This window comes from Camelus bactrianus, chromosome 8, assembly GCF_048773025.1.
Source record: "Camelus bactrianus isolate YW-2024 breed Bactrian camel chromosome 8, ASM4877302v1, whole genome shotgun sequence".
Taxonomy (NCBI): domain Eukaryota; kingdom Metazoa; phylum Chordata; class Mammalia; order Artiodactyla; family Camelidae; genus Camelus; species Camelus bactrianus.
Window position 1 is genome coordinate 29,777,364 of NC_133546.1, and position 17,980 is coordinate 29,795,343.

At 35.6% G+C, this 17,980-nt stretch overlaps 1 protein-coding gene across 2 annotated transcripts in view; it reads left to right on the forward strand.

The window, feature by feature from the left end:
* Positions 1–17,980, forward strand: part of ARHGAP18 (Rho GTPase activating protein 18) — a 163,711-nt gene that overhangs the window by 117,179 nt on the left and 28,552 nt on the right. For both annotated transcript variants that reach the window (XM_010965535.3, XM_010965533.3), the window contains exons 5-8: positions 1,213–1,391; positions 10,392–10,557; positions 12,973–13,064; positions 17,531–17,608. In XM_010965535.3, the coding sequence (XP_010963837.2) occupies positions 1,213–1,391; positions 10,392–10,557; positions 12,973–13,064; positions 17,531–17,608 (515 nt within the window). The remainder of the gene's footprint in view (positions 1–1,212; positions 1,392–10,391; positions 10,558–12,972; positions 13,065–17,530; positions 17,609–17,980) is intronic.

Consider the following 17,980-nt stretch of genomic DNA (forward strand, 5'->3'; position numbering starts at 1 on the left):
ATGTGGGGCCCCGCTGAGCACTACACAGGTCCATGGCCATAAGGCCTTCCCTGCTTGTTGAATGGGAGTGAAAAAGGCTAGATCTATTCTTTTCTTTTCAGTAAAACATTTTTTGTGTTTTTTGATTTAAATTGATATAAATATAGAAAATAGAAGATAATATAAACATTTTCTGAAGGCATTAGACTTTTCATAATATACATATATATGACATATTATTAAATTTTAAAATTAACTTTGCCCTCCATCACCTTGTTGTGTTAGTATATAAACATGTGAGTGCACTATTATTTATGTAATCCAGAGTTGCTCACCATAAATTAAAGGTTGGCAATTAGAAAAAAAGAAAGTAATCCTGTCATGGATTCCAGAGTTTCCTCTAGTGTGAATTGTGTTAAAACCAAAAACTTACCAGGTAGTCAAATTTAGAAGCTAAATTTTCTTCTAAGCTTAAAGCTGTTTTTTCTAGCAAAGAAGTTTTCAAATTTTCAAATGTTAGTTTTTTTCCTGGAGGATTAACAATAAGCAAACAAAAGCTAAACTGTTGATACAAGTATCTGAAACTTACTTGACTAGATTTGTAAGAACTGTTACAATCTTTGATATACTCTTGGTGTAAAACCTGTTAGTTCCTGTACCAGGTGCCTCCCGACCTGACTCCCACAGCAAATGTTTTTGGTGCTAACTTTTGGAATTTTCACTATGATAGGCAGATAACATTCCAGAAAGGACATGCAGGGCGTGGAAGAAGTCTTTTCCAGGAACCTGTTCCACTGTGAGGAAGTTAAGTGGTGTATCATAGTTCTAAGAGAGAGTAAAACTAACCTCCTTCTCTTCTCTCTGTTTTGTTTGTTTTTTTGCTGTTAAGCTCCCCGTGTAAAATAAAACAATTAAGTCTACTAAATTTTTGTGAGATTATTTATTCCAAGTTTGAGATCATCAGCAGTGTTGACTGGACACAGTCTAAGAATTGTGACCTTAGAAAAAAATTCCACAGTTGAACTCTGGGTTTCTAGTCACCACCTTCCCTTCTCTTCCCCTCGTGCACCGTTGGTAGGATTCCTTGAGTATGCTTTTTACTAGTAAAATAACTGTTAATTCTTGCCTGTAGTGAATAGTACTTTCCCCAAAGGTTTATACAGTCTATGCATTTGAAGTAAAAAAAGAAATAACCAAAGCATATGAATTGAGTCTTTTGTTTTTTTTCCTCAGGCCAGGCATCTAGCCTAGTTGTTGGTGAAAAGGACCTGATTCCACTGGTGCCTGAGGAGGCACCTGCCTCTGAAACAGACATCAACCTGGAGGTATCATTTGCAGAGCAAGCAGTCAATCAGAAAGAGAGTTCCAAGGAGAAGACCCTGAGAAGCAAAGGCGATGATGCCCTGTTACCTGTACGTAGCACATTATTGAGATGTCACTAAACATCAGAATGTATTTTTCATCAGCTTTCTATTGTGAAAAGTTCAAACACTTAGAAAAGTTGAAAGAATAGCATAGCAAACACCCCTACAGCTTTCATGTAGATCCATTCAACAGTTAACATTATACAACATTTACTTTGTCTCTTTCTACATCCATCTGTTTGTGTATATGTTGCGCTATCAAATATACACTCACTTCTTTTTTTTTTTTCTTTAAGCTTAACAAGGCATACAAAACAAAACACAGCTCTAATGCTTAAGAAATTGAATATTTGTCAGGGAGCGTGTATAGCTCAGCAGTAGAGTGAGGTCCCGAGTTCAATCCCCAGTACCTCCATTAAAAAATACATATATTAAAAAAAAGAAAGTGAACATGAAAACAATAATTACACTTGTATATGGTCATATTAAAATTTTCCCAATTGCCACAGAATTGTCCTTTATAGTTCCTCTCTTCCTCACTCCAGCTGGGATTCAAGCAAGGGTCATGTGTTGCATTTGATGTCATATCTTTTTGGTTTCTTGAATCTAGATCAGGTCTTCTGATTTTTCTTTAATATTTTGAGGGGTCTAAATCAAATTTCTGGTTTTGTCTGTTCTTGATGACTAGATCCAAGTTAAACCTGTTTAGCCAAACTACTGCCTAGATGGTTCTGCCTCCCATAGCATCATCAGAAGAGGGGCCTGACTTCAGATGGTCCTTTGGTTGAGGATGGATGTTTGACCACTTGGTTAAGATGTTCACCAGCTCTCCCCATTGTACAGACACCTTTTCCCCTTGCAGCTAATACTAATTTGTGATCCTTAAGACTGAGTGAATACCCCGTTGTCACTAACAACCATTCACCCACTGGTTTCACCATGCATTTATAATCTTTAGCTGAAACAGTAATGAAACTAGTGTTTGCGAAGTGGTGATTTCTCTCATTCTCTTATTCCTTTTGTAATGATTGACTGGTGATCTGTAGTAATTGCTTTCCTCCCCTTTTCTCTTTTTGTTTTTGAATATCACTCTAGACTGATGACTTCTTTTTCATTGTGTTTTATGAATCTTTGTTTTTTCTTTGACGTTTAAATTTACCCAAATTTGACAAAAGGTGTCCTTCAAGCCGTGCCATTTTAACATGGCCCCATTCTTTTGCTTCTTTGCTTTCTAGTACAAGATATTCCAGGTTCACCTTGTACTTTTTCCTCCCAGACTAGAAAGAATCTATTTCTTCAAAGAGCCCTTGTTTTTTCAGTAGCAGATTGTATTTGGAGACCAAGCTCTGTGTACTGAGTGTTCTCATTGCTACTAAATGTCTTATATTTTTTAAAGTTACATTTACTTATTTTGTAGAATTTCACACACATGGAAGTTAAAAAGCATAGTGTAATGAGCCCCCAATACTCATCACCTAGCTCCCAACGTTCATTAACTCAGGGCTAGTCCTGACCTGTGCATGCCCCCAACTAGTTCCCCACTGTGTTATTTTGAAATACATCTCTGAATTCTGTTTTGTCATCTATAAATATTTCAGTATATATTTCTGAAAGATAGTTTTTTAAAACACATACCTATAGTACTATTATTGTATCTAAAAAATGCTAACAATTCTTCATTTCAAATATCTGATCAGTGTTCAAATTTCAAATTGTATCACAAGTTTCATGATTTTTTTTTTACAGTTTGAATCCAAATAAAGTTCATGCATTGCAGTTAGTTGATAATGCCTTTTAAGACTCTTTTAATCCCGCCCTCCTGCCCTCCCTCCCTCCCTCCCTCCCTCCCTCCCTTCTTCTGTCTCCGTGTCTCTCCGTGTGGGTCTCTTTCTCTGCCTCTCTCCCTTCCCTCTCTCCCTTCCTTCATTACTCTTCATTTTTCCCCTATCCTTTCTTCCCTCTGTTCCTTTTTCCCTGCTCCAAAATTTGTTTGTTGAAGGAACCTGGTTATTAAAGTTTCTAATTCTGTCCCTGTGTTCTTCTGTTCCTTGTAAATTGATTACCTCTGGATGTATCAGATTCAGGCTCATTTTTTTGGTCAAGACTACTTCATACGTGATCAGGTATCAAGAGTCACTGAACATCTGGTTGTCTTTCTCTTTCATGAAACTAGCAGCTGCTGCTGATCACTGCTTGAACCCATACACTTACGAAGGGTGACAAAATGATGTTCTAAGTTCTTTTTTTTCATTTATTAATTTAAATACTTCTTTTAAGAAAAACTGTCTCAAATGGGTTACCTTTTCCTTTTATTTACTGGTTTTCCTTTTTTTTTGGTTCCCTAGCATCTTTCACTTGTGAACAATTAGCATTGTTTTATTTTCTTGTAAAAATAGTATCTTAACTCATGGATTTAGACATCTAAATGAGAAAATTTCTCATATGTTTCTGGTATATTTTCTGCTCCATATCTAGAATTGTCTATCTCTGCAAGAAACCCTGATTCTGTTTGGTAGAAATATACTTCTGTGACTGTGTTCAGGACACTAGGAGTGTTCCTTTCTCTGGGGTGGCCATTGCTTTAAGCCTTTTCAGAGGACAGAAGTACATGTATCTTCTTTCTTCCATGCTGAGAATAGTGGTTCTCAGGATACAGCAGATAATATAATCAGAATATCACATAATTACTTGTTTGTTTTATCCTCCATTAATGCACAGCATTCTCAGAATAAAAATACTAACACTGCTGTCAACAATATGATTACTTGAAAATAATTTAAACTTGTTTTTCTTTTCTTCCGTTGTTTGTATCCTTGGGGTGGATCCCAAAAGGACTGCCATAATCCAGTTACTCTGTTTTAGGTTGTTTAGGATGGTTATTCTCCATATAGGTAAGTCACCAACTGCATACCTGGTTAGGTTCATTAGTTTCACTTTGTAGTCAATGTTTAGGGATTGCTTTTTTGAAATTTAATTTTATTTTAGAAGCATGTGTATTATTTACATGGCCAAAAGTCAAAGTGAAAAACAAGATATATTAAAAGTCTCACTTTTATCCTTGAGCCGTCACCCTCTTCTCTCCTTCCCCCTTCCAGGTAAATTTACTGTGCAGGTAAATTTCTTCTGATTTTAACTTTATGGTTTATCCTTCCATTCTTAGAAGAGTGGAAGTCCACTATCCACACTTTTCTCCACCTTGGTTTTTTTTTTGGTGGGGTACTTATTGGTATGTTCTGGAGATTACTTCATAATAATATAGAGAAGTATTTCTTGTTCTTTTTTATTTATACTCTGTACCCCATTGTGAAGATGTATCACAGTTTATTCAACCAGCTACCTGATGGTGGACATCTAGGTTATTTCCAGGCTTTACCATATATTTTTAAAAATCCATTTTAATCCTAGTAGGAAAAATAAAGGAGTATGTATCATATGGCTTCAAGAGATGATCCAGGTCCCAGACCATCCTTAGCAAAACTATCTTTTAAAAGTGATTGTCTTCTATATCTCAACAGATGGGAGGGGGTTTAAGTGAAGTATAGGAGAGTCTAATTAAACAAGACACAGTGGGCTTTTAAGTTGCTAATTCAAACAGTGGAATAAAATAAAAACTCATCTCTGCTTCAGAGACTTAAAAACAAAACTTCCTCTCTCATTTTTTCTCTGCCTAACAGACTAAATTTTGCTCACCTACCTTCTTGATTTTATTCATGTTGTGCTGCCCCAAGCTTACAATGACCTTCCCATGACTGCCCCTCTGTTGTTCCATGTTTACTAAGGAAGCCTTAACTAACCCTTTAGGGTCTATTTCAGTTCTAACTTTACTGTTAGGTCTTTCCTGATTGTGAACTTACATTAGATAAAATTTAGAAAATCATTTTTAAAACTGTTAAGATGCCATGCTTTTGATAATTACTGTCAAATTATAGTATCCTTGTATTTATTTATGCATATATGTATCGGTTTATGTATACAATCATTTATTTGTTTGTATATCTTCTAGAAGGCATGGGCATACTTGTTAGCTTTCCACAAGTCCTCAGCATGGTTGGTGAAATGAATATTTATATTCATTACTCTGAGGCAGGAGTCTAAGCAGATAAAACCTTAAATTCTATTTCTACTTCATGCTTTCCCACTTCTGTAAATGAACGGGAGGCTCTATGTAATGCGTGGTTCCCCATTGACCTCATTTTATATTCACTTCCTTTTTCTTACGGCATCCAGCAGTCTTTATTAATTCTTTACACTCTCTCACAGCAGACTCAAATGTCTCCTCTTAAATTTGGAGATCAGGTTTTATAACCTTCAATGGGTGTTAGTTTGAAAATTAGGTACTAATTGTGTTTTGTGTACCCACGATATCTTAGAAAGTATGCTCTGTAGATATTTCATTCACTTATCAATGATCTGTATGAGGCAGATATTACAATTCCTGTTTTTCATACACAGAGACAGGTTAGAGAGATTGCATGGCATGCTAAGGCTTGGCTTTAGTGACTAAGCTTTTGAAGCAGGAGTTTTTTCTGGAAGATCCTGTTGACCCTCCTTGATGTGCCCTAGGGGTATGTGTTCATTTCATTTAGGTGTGAGGTTAAGTGTACTTGTCCTTGGATTGGAGCTACTAACAACTTATTTAGGATAGCTTGGGATATTATGTAAATGAAATTCTGGTTTGTTGAGTCCATCATATACGATAAAAATTTAATAGCACTCCTTCATCTTACGTTGGGAGACTTAAAACATTAAGGATTTATTCAGGAATTTTTAAGATCATAGCTTTGAAGTGATAACTATGGTGTAAAGTCTATATTCTAGATGCATGCCTGTATTTTAGTTCTTAGGTCTTTATTCAGTGTCTTTTGGATTCTTACTGAATTATGTTTAATTCAAGTAAATTCATGTTTTATAGTAATTTTGGTTGGAAACAAAGCTCTGCGCATACTGAAGGCCAAAAACTTGCATGGAGGCCCAAGTTGGGAGTTTGCTAGAGAATAGAACACCTCTGGAGGAAGGAAGCAGAGGGACAGTAAAAGAAATGGTGGTTCAGTATACAGTGAGGAGACTGAAAACCTAAGACAGACCCACGTCTGGACACCATACAGAACTAGGTGTGTAGGGTCATGATCCTGAATTGTCAAGAAAAGCTTAAATTATGGTTATTGCTCCCCATGTAAAAAGATAAGGAAATTTTAAGAAGTGTAAATTTGAAAGTTTCCTAAAATCTCATTTATCTAGAAAGGTATCCATTCTCTAGAATGACAGTGAATGAAACACCATAATAAAATCACATTTTACACATAGAAAAGTCTTAGGTAAGAGATGAATGTCCTAGCAGATGATAAGAAGCCATCTGTGGAAACTGACCAGTAGGAATAGATTCTCTTGCTTTCTGAGCTGACGTTAGAGTGACTTGATGCGTGAAAAAGTCAAGTCCATCATTACTGACAAAGTTTCTGATGGGCCCCTCCTATTCCAAGGCCTACAAAAGAGGGGTGCAGCCTGGGAGAATTACCTGATTAATTTATGGTAACCACATGGGAACCAGTGACCTTACATTTTTTGAAAATTTTTCTCTCTCCTTTTTCAAAAGCACATTTTTCAAAAGGTAAAGAGCTTTTCTTTTGCTGAAACTGCACTGCCTTCTCTTAGCCAATGAACTGAACCATCCAGGCTATTAACTAAACAAAAATGACATGAAACTTCATAAATATTTAAAGCCACTGCTATGAATTAAACATTGGGATAAAGAACTAACTCCTTTCATTAAGCACAATGTTAGATAAATAAATAAATAAATAAAGCTCATGACAGATTGCAAGGTAATTCAAATGTTTGAACTAATAATATTTCAGGTTTCTTTAAACATTTACCTTGGGTAATACTTTAAATAATTTTATTACATGTGTTTGACTTATTAGACTAAAAGCAACTGATTTTAGTGAAACATTTAGGACTTTTTTTTTTTTTAATAAATGGTTGGTAAATAGAATTGGTTCAGCCCTTCAGAACATAAAGCAATTAACAGAACTCTGGGGCCAGGCATGAAGAAAATACAGAGAGTTTTGTGTGATTTAAAAGTGAAGCTCAGTACAAATCATGGGAAATTGAGGGAGCATCAGGCCAGTGACCCTGAGTCTCACTGAGCTTGATTCTGTACTTTGCTCCCAGGGGCAGGGGGGTCTTCATTTCACTGAATACAGTGGGACGGAACACCTGCAGTGTGTCACGGCTCTGGTACAGTAGGGAGATGGGGATGATTAAGACATGGTTCCTGTCCTTGAGGAGTTCACAGTCCCCCATCATTACTGATCAGACATCCCTCCCTGTCTGCTGCGGTGGACAGGGAAAATGGAGCAGGACAGAATGGTTACTGAGTTTAGGATTTAGAAGATCCGAATTTGCATTCTTATGTCCCTGGCTGGGTACCATATTTAGCCTCTTAGTGAGCCTCAGTTTCCCCACCTAGCATATGCTGTAATCATTCTTATCCTATCAGGACCTTTGTGGAATAGAATGAGAAATCATTTATCAAATATGAGTATTATCGTTTTTGCCTTACCTTGCAGTAATATTTAAGAGAAAATAAAAGCCATGATACCTGACTCCATGTTTTCAACCCCTGTGCAACTGTACCATTAACACTGGAAGTTATGCTGGAAATTCACTTAGGTAGTGTATTGGTGATATCTATTGCTATTCTTTTAATGTTCTATAGGGGAAAATGTATTAAAAGTTAAGAGAGACCTCCTTTCTCTTATAGTGGACTCTGTTGAGACTTTATCAGGTTCTAAAGAAGATTCTATACTTGGTTCTGTGGAGAAGTATCTAAGATTCTCAGAGTTGGCTTTGCTTGAAGAGAATTAGCTGCTCAATTGCCAAAAGTTGTAGGTTTTAGGAAACGCTCTAGAACAGTGAGTCTCAAACATTTTGGTCTTATAATGTGCTTAGGCTTTTAAAAATAATGGAGGACCTCAAAAAGCGTTTGTCTTATCCGTCAGGGAAGATGCTGGGGTTGAGGAAAGTAACTACCACAGCTTCCAGTGCTTGATGAAGCCTCAGGCACGTAGCCTTCTGGCCAAGAATCTGATTTCATGTTGGAGCATTTGTTGCCTCCTCGGGTGTTGCTGCTCTCTGTACGCAACAACCAAGAATTCAGGCGTACGCAGATTTCCACAGAAATTATGATTCCATGAAAGATTTTGAGGAGATGAAGAGGGCTGGTACAAAGTGATTTTGGAATGTAAAGAGTTTCTTTGGATTGCGTTCCCTGGAAGGCTTGTCACTGATCTGTGTTCCTGAGCTGTGAAACATGAATAAGTAGATGAAGGAATAGTTTCTCTTGATAAATAATTAAAAATACTGTGTGTATCTGGGAAGCTTTTGTTTATGTCAGTTATATGTGTGGATATTTACCCTATTAGCAATTAAAATTGAGAAATTTTAAGAATACTTTTTAATCCATTTAAAATATAGTATTATAGTTGACATAAATAACATTTTATGAAAAATAGCCATATTTTCTAGAACAAATTATTAAGACATATGCCATGGTTTTACATTTTAGCAGCTCTCTAATGGTCTGGCTTTGGAAGATGTCAGCTGTATTCTAGTATCTACTTCTGCAGTGTCTGTTGGCAACACCATGTCTTGTACCTCTGGGAAACTCCATTGTACATCATAAGAGAATGAGAGTGAAAAAGGCAAATAATGCCCCAGCATTAATTATTAAAATAGTGTTGGTCTCTTAGACTCCTTGAAAGAGTATTATTTGGTGCCTCTCTGCCTCCCTGGACCACACTTTAAGAACTCCTGCTTTAGGACATGTCTTTTGCAATAGTTTCTAGACCATGAAGTGTTAATGCTATGGTGCAAAACTGAGCAAAGTAAAGGGAATAAAAGAGAATCAATTCAATACCCTTGGCCATTAAATTAAATTAGGAAATCAAGAGCAAACCCCAAAGTCATAACCTTAATAATAAGATTTTTATCAAACTCTTAGAGAATGATTATTGTTTTAGTAATTGGTACATACAGTGGAACTATAATTTGTATTAAATATGTTAGAGAAATTCGTGTTTTTATTTTGTTTTTCTTAGTTTCACACATATTCAATATGAAGAGGCTGAATAGGTAGTAGATAACATTTGAGAAAGGCACAAGACAATAAAGACACCACTTATTTGCCTGTGATAGAAGTGTATCTAAGCCTCAGTTAATTTATTCCGTAGTGGAAGTAATAATAGTAGCAACCACATAGAAGTGCTTGGGAAATACCAGGCATTTAAACCTCATAGCAGCCCTTTGAATTAGGGGAATTCTCCCTTCCCCTCCCCCTCTCCGCCTTCGTATTCTCCTCTCCTTCCCCCGCCTCTCCCCACTGCCTCCTATTTTACTACCAGAATCCCACACAGCTAGTCAGTAGTTAGATGACTGGTAGGCATTGTGTCTCTGAAGTCCATGTTGAGTCTCCCCTCTGCCCTCCGCAGTGCAATACAGTCCTTCTGTACCTGTCTTATTTGCATTTTTGTGACAATATTATATATGCCATATATACAATATTATACATACAATGTCATGTATTACATGTATATGGCAATTAATAATAACGTAGGTCCAGGGTCCCTGGCACAGTCTGAGCACTCACTGGTGGCCACTCCTCTTCTTTCTCATCTCTTCTTCACCTTCCCTCCCTCTTCCTCCTCCTCATGGTTTGTCTTGCCTTCTCTTCCTTCTTGGTTCTCTAAGGTCTGTTAATTCGAGTTTTTTTTTTTTTTTTACTGATTTTGTCCTCTTGGCCACTGGTATTCATATTCTTGGCACATGGCCTGGTTCCCTTGTCTGTCAGACTTTTATTGATTTCCTACAGGTTTGCAACCAGCATTAAGATAGGATTGCTCTTCGTTCCAACTGGAGAGATCCTGCTACAGCTTTCATTGTCGGTCCTCTTGAGTGTAACTTCTTTCTGTAGTTACAATTTTGTCTTCTTTCATTAAAAAAGGGGTTAACTACTGTAAACCTTTACTATATTAATGGTATTTATTTTAGAGTTTCAGATTGCCAAAAGACAAAACAGGCACCACCAGGATTGGTGACCTGGCACCCCAGGACATGAAGAAAGTTTGCCATTTAGCCCTAATTGAGCTGACTGCCCTCTACGATGTATTGGGTATTGAACTGAAACAACAAAAAGCTGTGAAAATCAAAACAAAAGGTAATTTTGAAATGAAAAGTGGTTGAATTTACTCCTAAAGTAGTAAGAATGAGCTTGGCTTTTTAGAAATATTCTTGTAGGGGTGGGAAACATCTACAAAATAAACCAACACTTGAATACATCCACAGTTCAGACTCTAAAACATTCCTTGCAAAATTTTTGTGACTTGATGAGAATGCACTGCCTCCTAGATTATAAAAAATAAAGGGATAATCAAATGTTTAATTACCATAGAAGGAAATTAGAAGGAAATTCTGAGTCAAGGTTTCTTAACTCAAATGGGCTCTCCTTTGAAAACTACGTTTAAAAATAACATTTGGTACATATACTTATTTCCAAAATTGGATCTTGAAAAATAACTTTAAGATGGTTGTTCCTGATCAATTACTTTTGCTTATTTATTTGATGGCAAATACATAGGGCAGTTAGTAGTCTGTCCCTTTGTTCATTTACGTTAACTATTTTGCAAAAAAATATTCTCCCCTATATTAAGAAACTAGTGCAGTTGTGGCACAGAATGTCACTGAATTGTGCTTCTTATGGGTTTGTGTGGTTTCTTCCTTTGTTAGCAGCTTGCTTTACCCATTACATAAATAGACTTTATTTTTTATAACATGGTAGAGAACAGACACCTCCTTAGTTTTTGTTTTTCCAAAATTTTATTGGCCTGGAAATCCAGATAATTTTCTGTTGACAAAGCTTTACTGTTTAGGAATCTCTAACATCTCCTTTAACTTTAAAGGCATCTCTTAAAGAGAAACCAAGAATGAGGATTACTGAGTTGCTATGGTAACGTTAGCAAAGACAAGTGTTCACCTGATTTAAGTTTTAGAGGCAATTTCTCTGTAGGATTGAAGTGTACCTTCCCTTCAGGTCCTTTCCCCCATGCTGGGCCCCAGAAGACCTCATTCTGTGTTCAGTTCCTTTGAGTGAGTGTTTTAGCTTAAGGCTTGGGATGGTGAATTTCTGAGTCAAACATTTCTTCTGGTTTTCCACAGTCCATTGTGAATAATGAAGATTCAGATGCTTTTTCAGAAGCTCATCACAAAGTCTTCTCCAAATACTAAATATAAATATAATTTAAATAGCTGTGACTCAGTGCTCAAGACTTTCAAAGTGGCTTAAAGAGGTCTTTTAATTTTATGTTTTAGAATTGCCTCCTATCAGAGAGAGAAATATTAAGCCGTTCTCATTAAGAATATCACTATTAATATAACAGATTTTCTTTTCATCTTTTTTATATGTTTGTATCTTATTTATCTTACATTATAAACTAGGCTTTTGACATTCTTGAAGATTGCTTTTTTCCCCCCTAATTCCTAAACTACAAGTTATTTACTGGGTTATTGGCATTTGCTTGAATGTCATCTCTGTTGACATGGCAGTTTTCATGTCTGTTTTTATATCACAAGATAATCACCTTTTCCATGTTCACGAATGATTTCTATCTATTTTTTTTTTGCACTCATAGGATTATAATATAGTTTCCAATTGATATGCTCTTTTATACTTTGATTTTTCTATTCAGGAAACAAATTTATTTCAAAAGCTCATAATTTTTTATTTCATGGTGATGCTTTCAGTGTTATTACTTGTAACTGTGATTACATGGCATCATTTTCCTGTCTTATATTATCTGGCTTTGTATAATTGAGATTCAGTTCTGTAATACATAGGAGTGGGAACTGCTTATAAATTTCTAGGGAATGACGATGTGTGTTACACTTCTGTGCTTACTGTTCACTCGGTAATGGGCGTGGGGTAGGAGGTGCTGGGTAGAAGCGATGCTCATCCTAGACTGAAGGTGTATGATTTTAATTTAGAAAAATTATAACTTATTACCTGTTGTTTCTTCTGGAGTTATTTTCAAATATATAAAACTACACATTTAAATCCACAAAGACCAAGCATTTGCTGTATTTTCTCAAGAAAAACTTCTATAGAATAAGATCATAATGTTGGCTGATTTCTCAAAAAGCAGATGTTTATATTTTACTGTATTGTAGAATGTCGACTATCAATTAAGTATGGAAGAGATGAGTGATATTTGTTTTAAGCCAGAAGCTTTAGTGTGATTACATGTAATGAATGATCTGCAGATTCTGCCTACTCCCACAGCACTGTTTCTCTTATGTACCAGTTTATACTTTTCTAATTATTTTGGTGATTGTTTATAATCGTTTGTCAGGTTCTTTCCTTGCTAGATTGCGCTATAAGGCAGGGCCAGAATCCTCCAGCTGGGTTGTGTATCCCTAATGGCTCGACAGCGTCACTCACTTAGGTGCTCGGCAAATACTTGTCTGATTGAATGACAAGATCAGGAATCTGTTGCCTTAACATTTTTGCATTAATATTTTATAGGTTGATGAAAGTGAAGACATTTTACCTTTTTTTTTTTTTTTTTTTTTGTGGCAGATTCTGGCCTGTTTTGTGTTCCATTGACAGTACTGTTAGAACAAGATCAGAAGAAAGTCCCAGGAACTCGAATACCCTTGATATTTCAAAAAGTAAGTAGGCCTGAATGGGTCAGCATAGAGAGAACATACTTGAGCTAACGGTGGGTTTTGTTTTCTTTTTTGTTTGTTTTGCACTCATAGGATTATAATATAGTTTTCCAATTGATACGCTCTTTTATACTTTGATTTTTCTATTCAGGAAACAAATTTATTTCAAAAGCTCATAATTTTTTATTTCATGGTGATGCTTTCAGTGTTATTACTTGTAACTGTGATTACATGGCATCATTTTCCTGTCTTATATTATCTGGCTTTGTATAATTGAGATCTCAGTTCTATAATACATAGGAGTGGGAACTGCTTATAAATTTCCAGGGAATTGAATCCTCATGAATATTTCATGCCTGTATGTATTTCCCAGGCTTTCCTATTTACAGTGACGATGTCCAATTAATTTACTAGTGCCTACTTCCAAAGTAGTCAAAGAAATCATAAAGTAGAATTAGAAAATGATTGCTAAACTATGAAGTCACTCATACAGTCAACACTCAATTATTCATAAGGGGATTATCTATGACAATATAAAAATTTCAGTCTAAACTTCAAGCTATCATTATTCAGGAACACAGATCACATTTGATAAAAGACAGAGAATGCCCATGAGGAAGGTGGGTCAGATCAGTTATGGGCTACTCAACATGTAGGTTGTTGCAACAGCCCAGGGATTTCACAGTTTTTGGAAGTTCTGGGGTGGCAAGAGTGGCAGTTGGGACTTTCACAGTTGTTTGGTTCAACAAGTTCATCAACACTACTCAGATTCAGTCTGCTTGGCGCTAATTCTTCTGTTATTCCCAGTCTTTTACCATCTTACCTACGAAGCTCCGATTCCTTCATTCCTCATATTCACTCATTACATCCAAACCTGTGTCTCAGTGTTTCTCCTGATGGACTTTGTTCTGCACAGACTGCCTGCAGAACCTGGATGTGTGTGCATAGCTGTCAGCGGTCTCTGTGATTAAGAGAGATGCTGACAAATGTAGCCATATATTCAGGTTCTTTCAATGGTGGTGAAAGGTGTGATTTACTCTACACAGGTGGACAAAGCAGGGATCTCAGCAGGATCCTTTCCCTGGGTTCTCCAAGAGAAACAGAACCAGTAGGAGATTTTATCTAATGTTTATACCTGTGTCTATATATCTATATATTGGTATACATATATAGAGAGATTTACTTTAAGGAATTGATGACTTATGCAGTTGTGGGGCCTGGCAAGTCTGAATTATAAAGAGCAGACCAGCAGGCTGGAAACACGGGCAAGAGTTAATGTTTCAGAGTCGAGTCCAAAGTCTGCAGGCTGGAAACTCTGGAAGGGTTTCTATGTTGCAGTCTTGAGACAGAATTGTTTCTTCTTTGGGGAACCTCAGTCTTTACTCTTACAGCCTTCAACTGACTGGATGAAGCCTACTCAAATTTTAGAAAGTAATTTCTTTACTCAGAGTCTACTGATTAAATGTAAGTCACATCTAAAAATATCTTCATAGCAACATCTAGACTGGTGTTTGACCAAACAACTGGGCACTGTAGCCCAACCAAGTTGACACATCATGTTCACCATCACACCAGCAAGCAGTAAGTTCTGGTATCCACAAAAGTCAGTGTTGCCTCCTGGTCAGGCCCAGGATTGCATCCTGCCTCTTGTCATCTTCTCTTGAAATTGTTTTCGTTATTTATTTAATTAGTTATCTTACATTTTTGGTCTCTTTCACATTCCGGAGACTCAGACTGCCCACCAGTTTGAAGTCATTGGACAAGAGTCTTAAAGTTTTTTGGTTCATATAAAAAAAGAAAGGGAGTGTAAACAGTTTTCTATTAGATAATGCTCATCTGTTTGCATCCCCTCTGAATTATAAGTAAAAAGTCACAGTGATCTATCATGATATTTTTTGATTTATCAGCTGACAATTATGCATTCCTTCAATTTTGTAGAAAGGAAAGAATTGGAACCCACTGATTTACAAAAAATTTTATTACCAGTCTTTCGAGGATTATTTTCTCTCAGTTATTGAGAAATATACCCCAAAAAGACTTGAATAAAGCTTATCTAATTTCTGTAAATTGTGTCTGTTTTTTTTCCCTCCCACTTAGAGGCACATTGTTTAAACCACATTCTCAGAAAGGGTTGGAGAAATAGAAATATTCTTAATTTTTATCCATGGCAAAATTCTCCAAATTAGCAAATCTTGTTTTCACTGTCAGACTAATCAAATAAAAAATACTTTGTGTCAAAAATGTCTGACTTCATATTTAATCCATTAATTCACAAATTCATATGTATGTAGTATCTATTTTGGGAAAGGCTATGAACTTCACTGATAAATTATTATATAATGTATCTTGTAAGATAAATTACTAAAAGCAGCATGATTAGAATATATAGATCATTATAGTTTTTCTCCATTTTTTTAAAGGTTTACTTACTAATTTTGTTTGTTTATTTTTAATGGAGGTACTGGGGATTGAACCCAGGACCTTGTGCATGCTGAGCATGCCCTCTACACTGACCTATACCCTCCCTCCCCATTCTCCATTTTTAAGTTTTGAAAATAAAAGGAAAGTTGTTAAGTATTATTTTACATTTTAATAATGCAATATAACGTGGTAGCTAAAAATATTTTCAAAGTGAGAAATATAAGAAAACACATGGCATTCTTTCAGACAATATATACACATACATCTATTGAATACTAGTATTCAGCACTAGAGAATAATAAAAAGAATTCAAATATAAGAATCCAGACATCACTCTCATACAGTTATTTAGAAATCATCCATTTTTTTCCTGTGTATTTAATGAAAGCAAAATTCATATGCTGCTAAAAACTAATTTGGTCCAGCTACTAGCATACAGTTTTATTTTTTGTTAATAGAACATTTTAAACGTTTTATAAGATGAAATAAAACAAAAATTGCTTGTACATGAATAAACGTTGCATGGTATTATTTGATAAATTTGGTTTTGAATATTTTATTGAATAATGCTCATCTAGTCTAAAGTCTAATCTAAAATAATTCACATAAAGATTTTTCCTGTGGGTTTTTTTTTTTTAATCCAGGGTAACTTGAAAAATGTCTTGGAAAACATCCCAGATGAATTTTTTAAAATCATGTACTGCTTTGGTCAAAGATGCTTCTCTTTTCAGTTAATAGTAAATCCTTGAGAAAATTCTGAGACTACTCTTTTTTTATTCTTACCTGACTCCCTCAAGATCAGTGCGTTCTTCGGCTATAGTACAGGGACAGAAGGGGTGAGGTCATTAAAGAAAAACTGCCCTCTCTTCCAGTGTCTACATTCTACAATATATCTGATTTCAGAACATCTAGATAAAGGTCAAAAGACTTCATTTATGACGCCTTGCATTGCTCCTAACACTTTGCTAAGAAGGGGAAAATAGTAAGCTTTATGTTGTTTACAGAGCTTTGGTAAATCATTAAAGGAGGTTTCCTTGAAAAAAAATTAAAATTTTTTACGTTCTTTTGGTACTCTGGAAGATTTTGTGCCTTAGGGTCTGCAGAGAGTATTATAGTAAGTTTGGGGCTGAGTAAAGAGTAGGTCTGTCTTTTAGAAAGCTATTGTGAAAAGGGGAGGGTGGGTGTTAGGAAGGAAAATCTATGTGATGCTAGCAAGTGCCTTGTATTTAAACTGAGGACAAAGAAACTGATTTCCTTAAAATAGCAGAGTACCTCCTAAAAACCCTTTGTGTACTGCCCAGGGAATGCATATGCCAACTGGAAGTCTCTGCCAAGAACTAACCACTTATATTTTCCTAGCTTCCAACATTGTCATTGTAATTTCTCCATTTGCCTATTCTTGTGGGTTTCTGCCTTATTAAAAAAAACAAAAAAACAACTTTGTTATTTTAATGGGGTTCTGAAGATAGAGAGAACTGTATGTATTCATTGGGCATTGGGTAGCCCAGTTTAGCCTAATTTAGACCCCCTATACAAGAACTTTTTTTTGTTTAATTAAGTTTACCACCAAAAGCTTAAAAGACTAAAAATGACTATTTGCAACCAGTTTTTATTTCTTCATATCATAAATAATTCTTTCTTTGAATAAACTAAAAATGAGATATAAATATGCAAATACTTAGAATTTCATAAGATTTGTTTGATTGAAGAATGTATGTTTCTGGGAAACCAGAAGAAATGCATGATCTTAGTTGCTTTGAAATAATGAACATGGGTCAGTCTCTGTTTGGAGTATCTCAGCTGTTGTGTGAAACTACACACTTGTGTTACAAAGGAGAATAAAACTCGACATTTTTCTAAATGATGACAAGTTTTGGGACATGTCAGTTTCAAGGATGATAGTGGTAGTGAAGGAGCATTCAAAACTTCATGAAATCCACTTTACATGTCACTGTAATCAACTTTCATGTATTTATATATGAAACATGTTAAATTTGGAATTGTACCTGTTGAGAATACCAAAATCAGAGTATTCTGTTTACACACAGCTGATTTCTCGAATTGAAGAAGGAGGTTTGGAAACTGAAGGCCTCTTAAGAATACCCGGAGCTGCCGTTAGAATCAAGGTAATTACTTGGTTCTACTCATGTAAAACTTTACTGTTTAATTATACTTTTGCATTTTTAAAGCTAACTTGTCCTCCCCACCCCTTCTTCCCATTTTAGTAGACAAAATAGAACAAAAAACCTTCTAACATTAAACATTCAGTTTATAGTTAGTTTTTCTAGTCTCTTTTGATTTGTGTAGGTTTTGATTTTTTTTCCAAAATCACTGTATTACCTGTGATAATACTGTGATAAATTAAGAGGGAAATGATTTTAATCTCTCTTCTGGGCAAACGTAAAATAGGAACAAAAGTAAACAAGCAAAAGACAAGAGTAGTTAAAAAAGGCAGGATGATAAACTCCGCCAGGTGAACAGAGTAGAAGACTTGACAT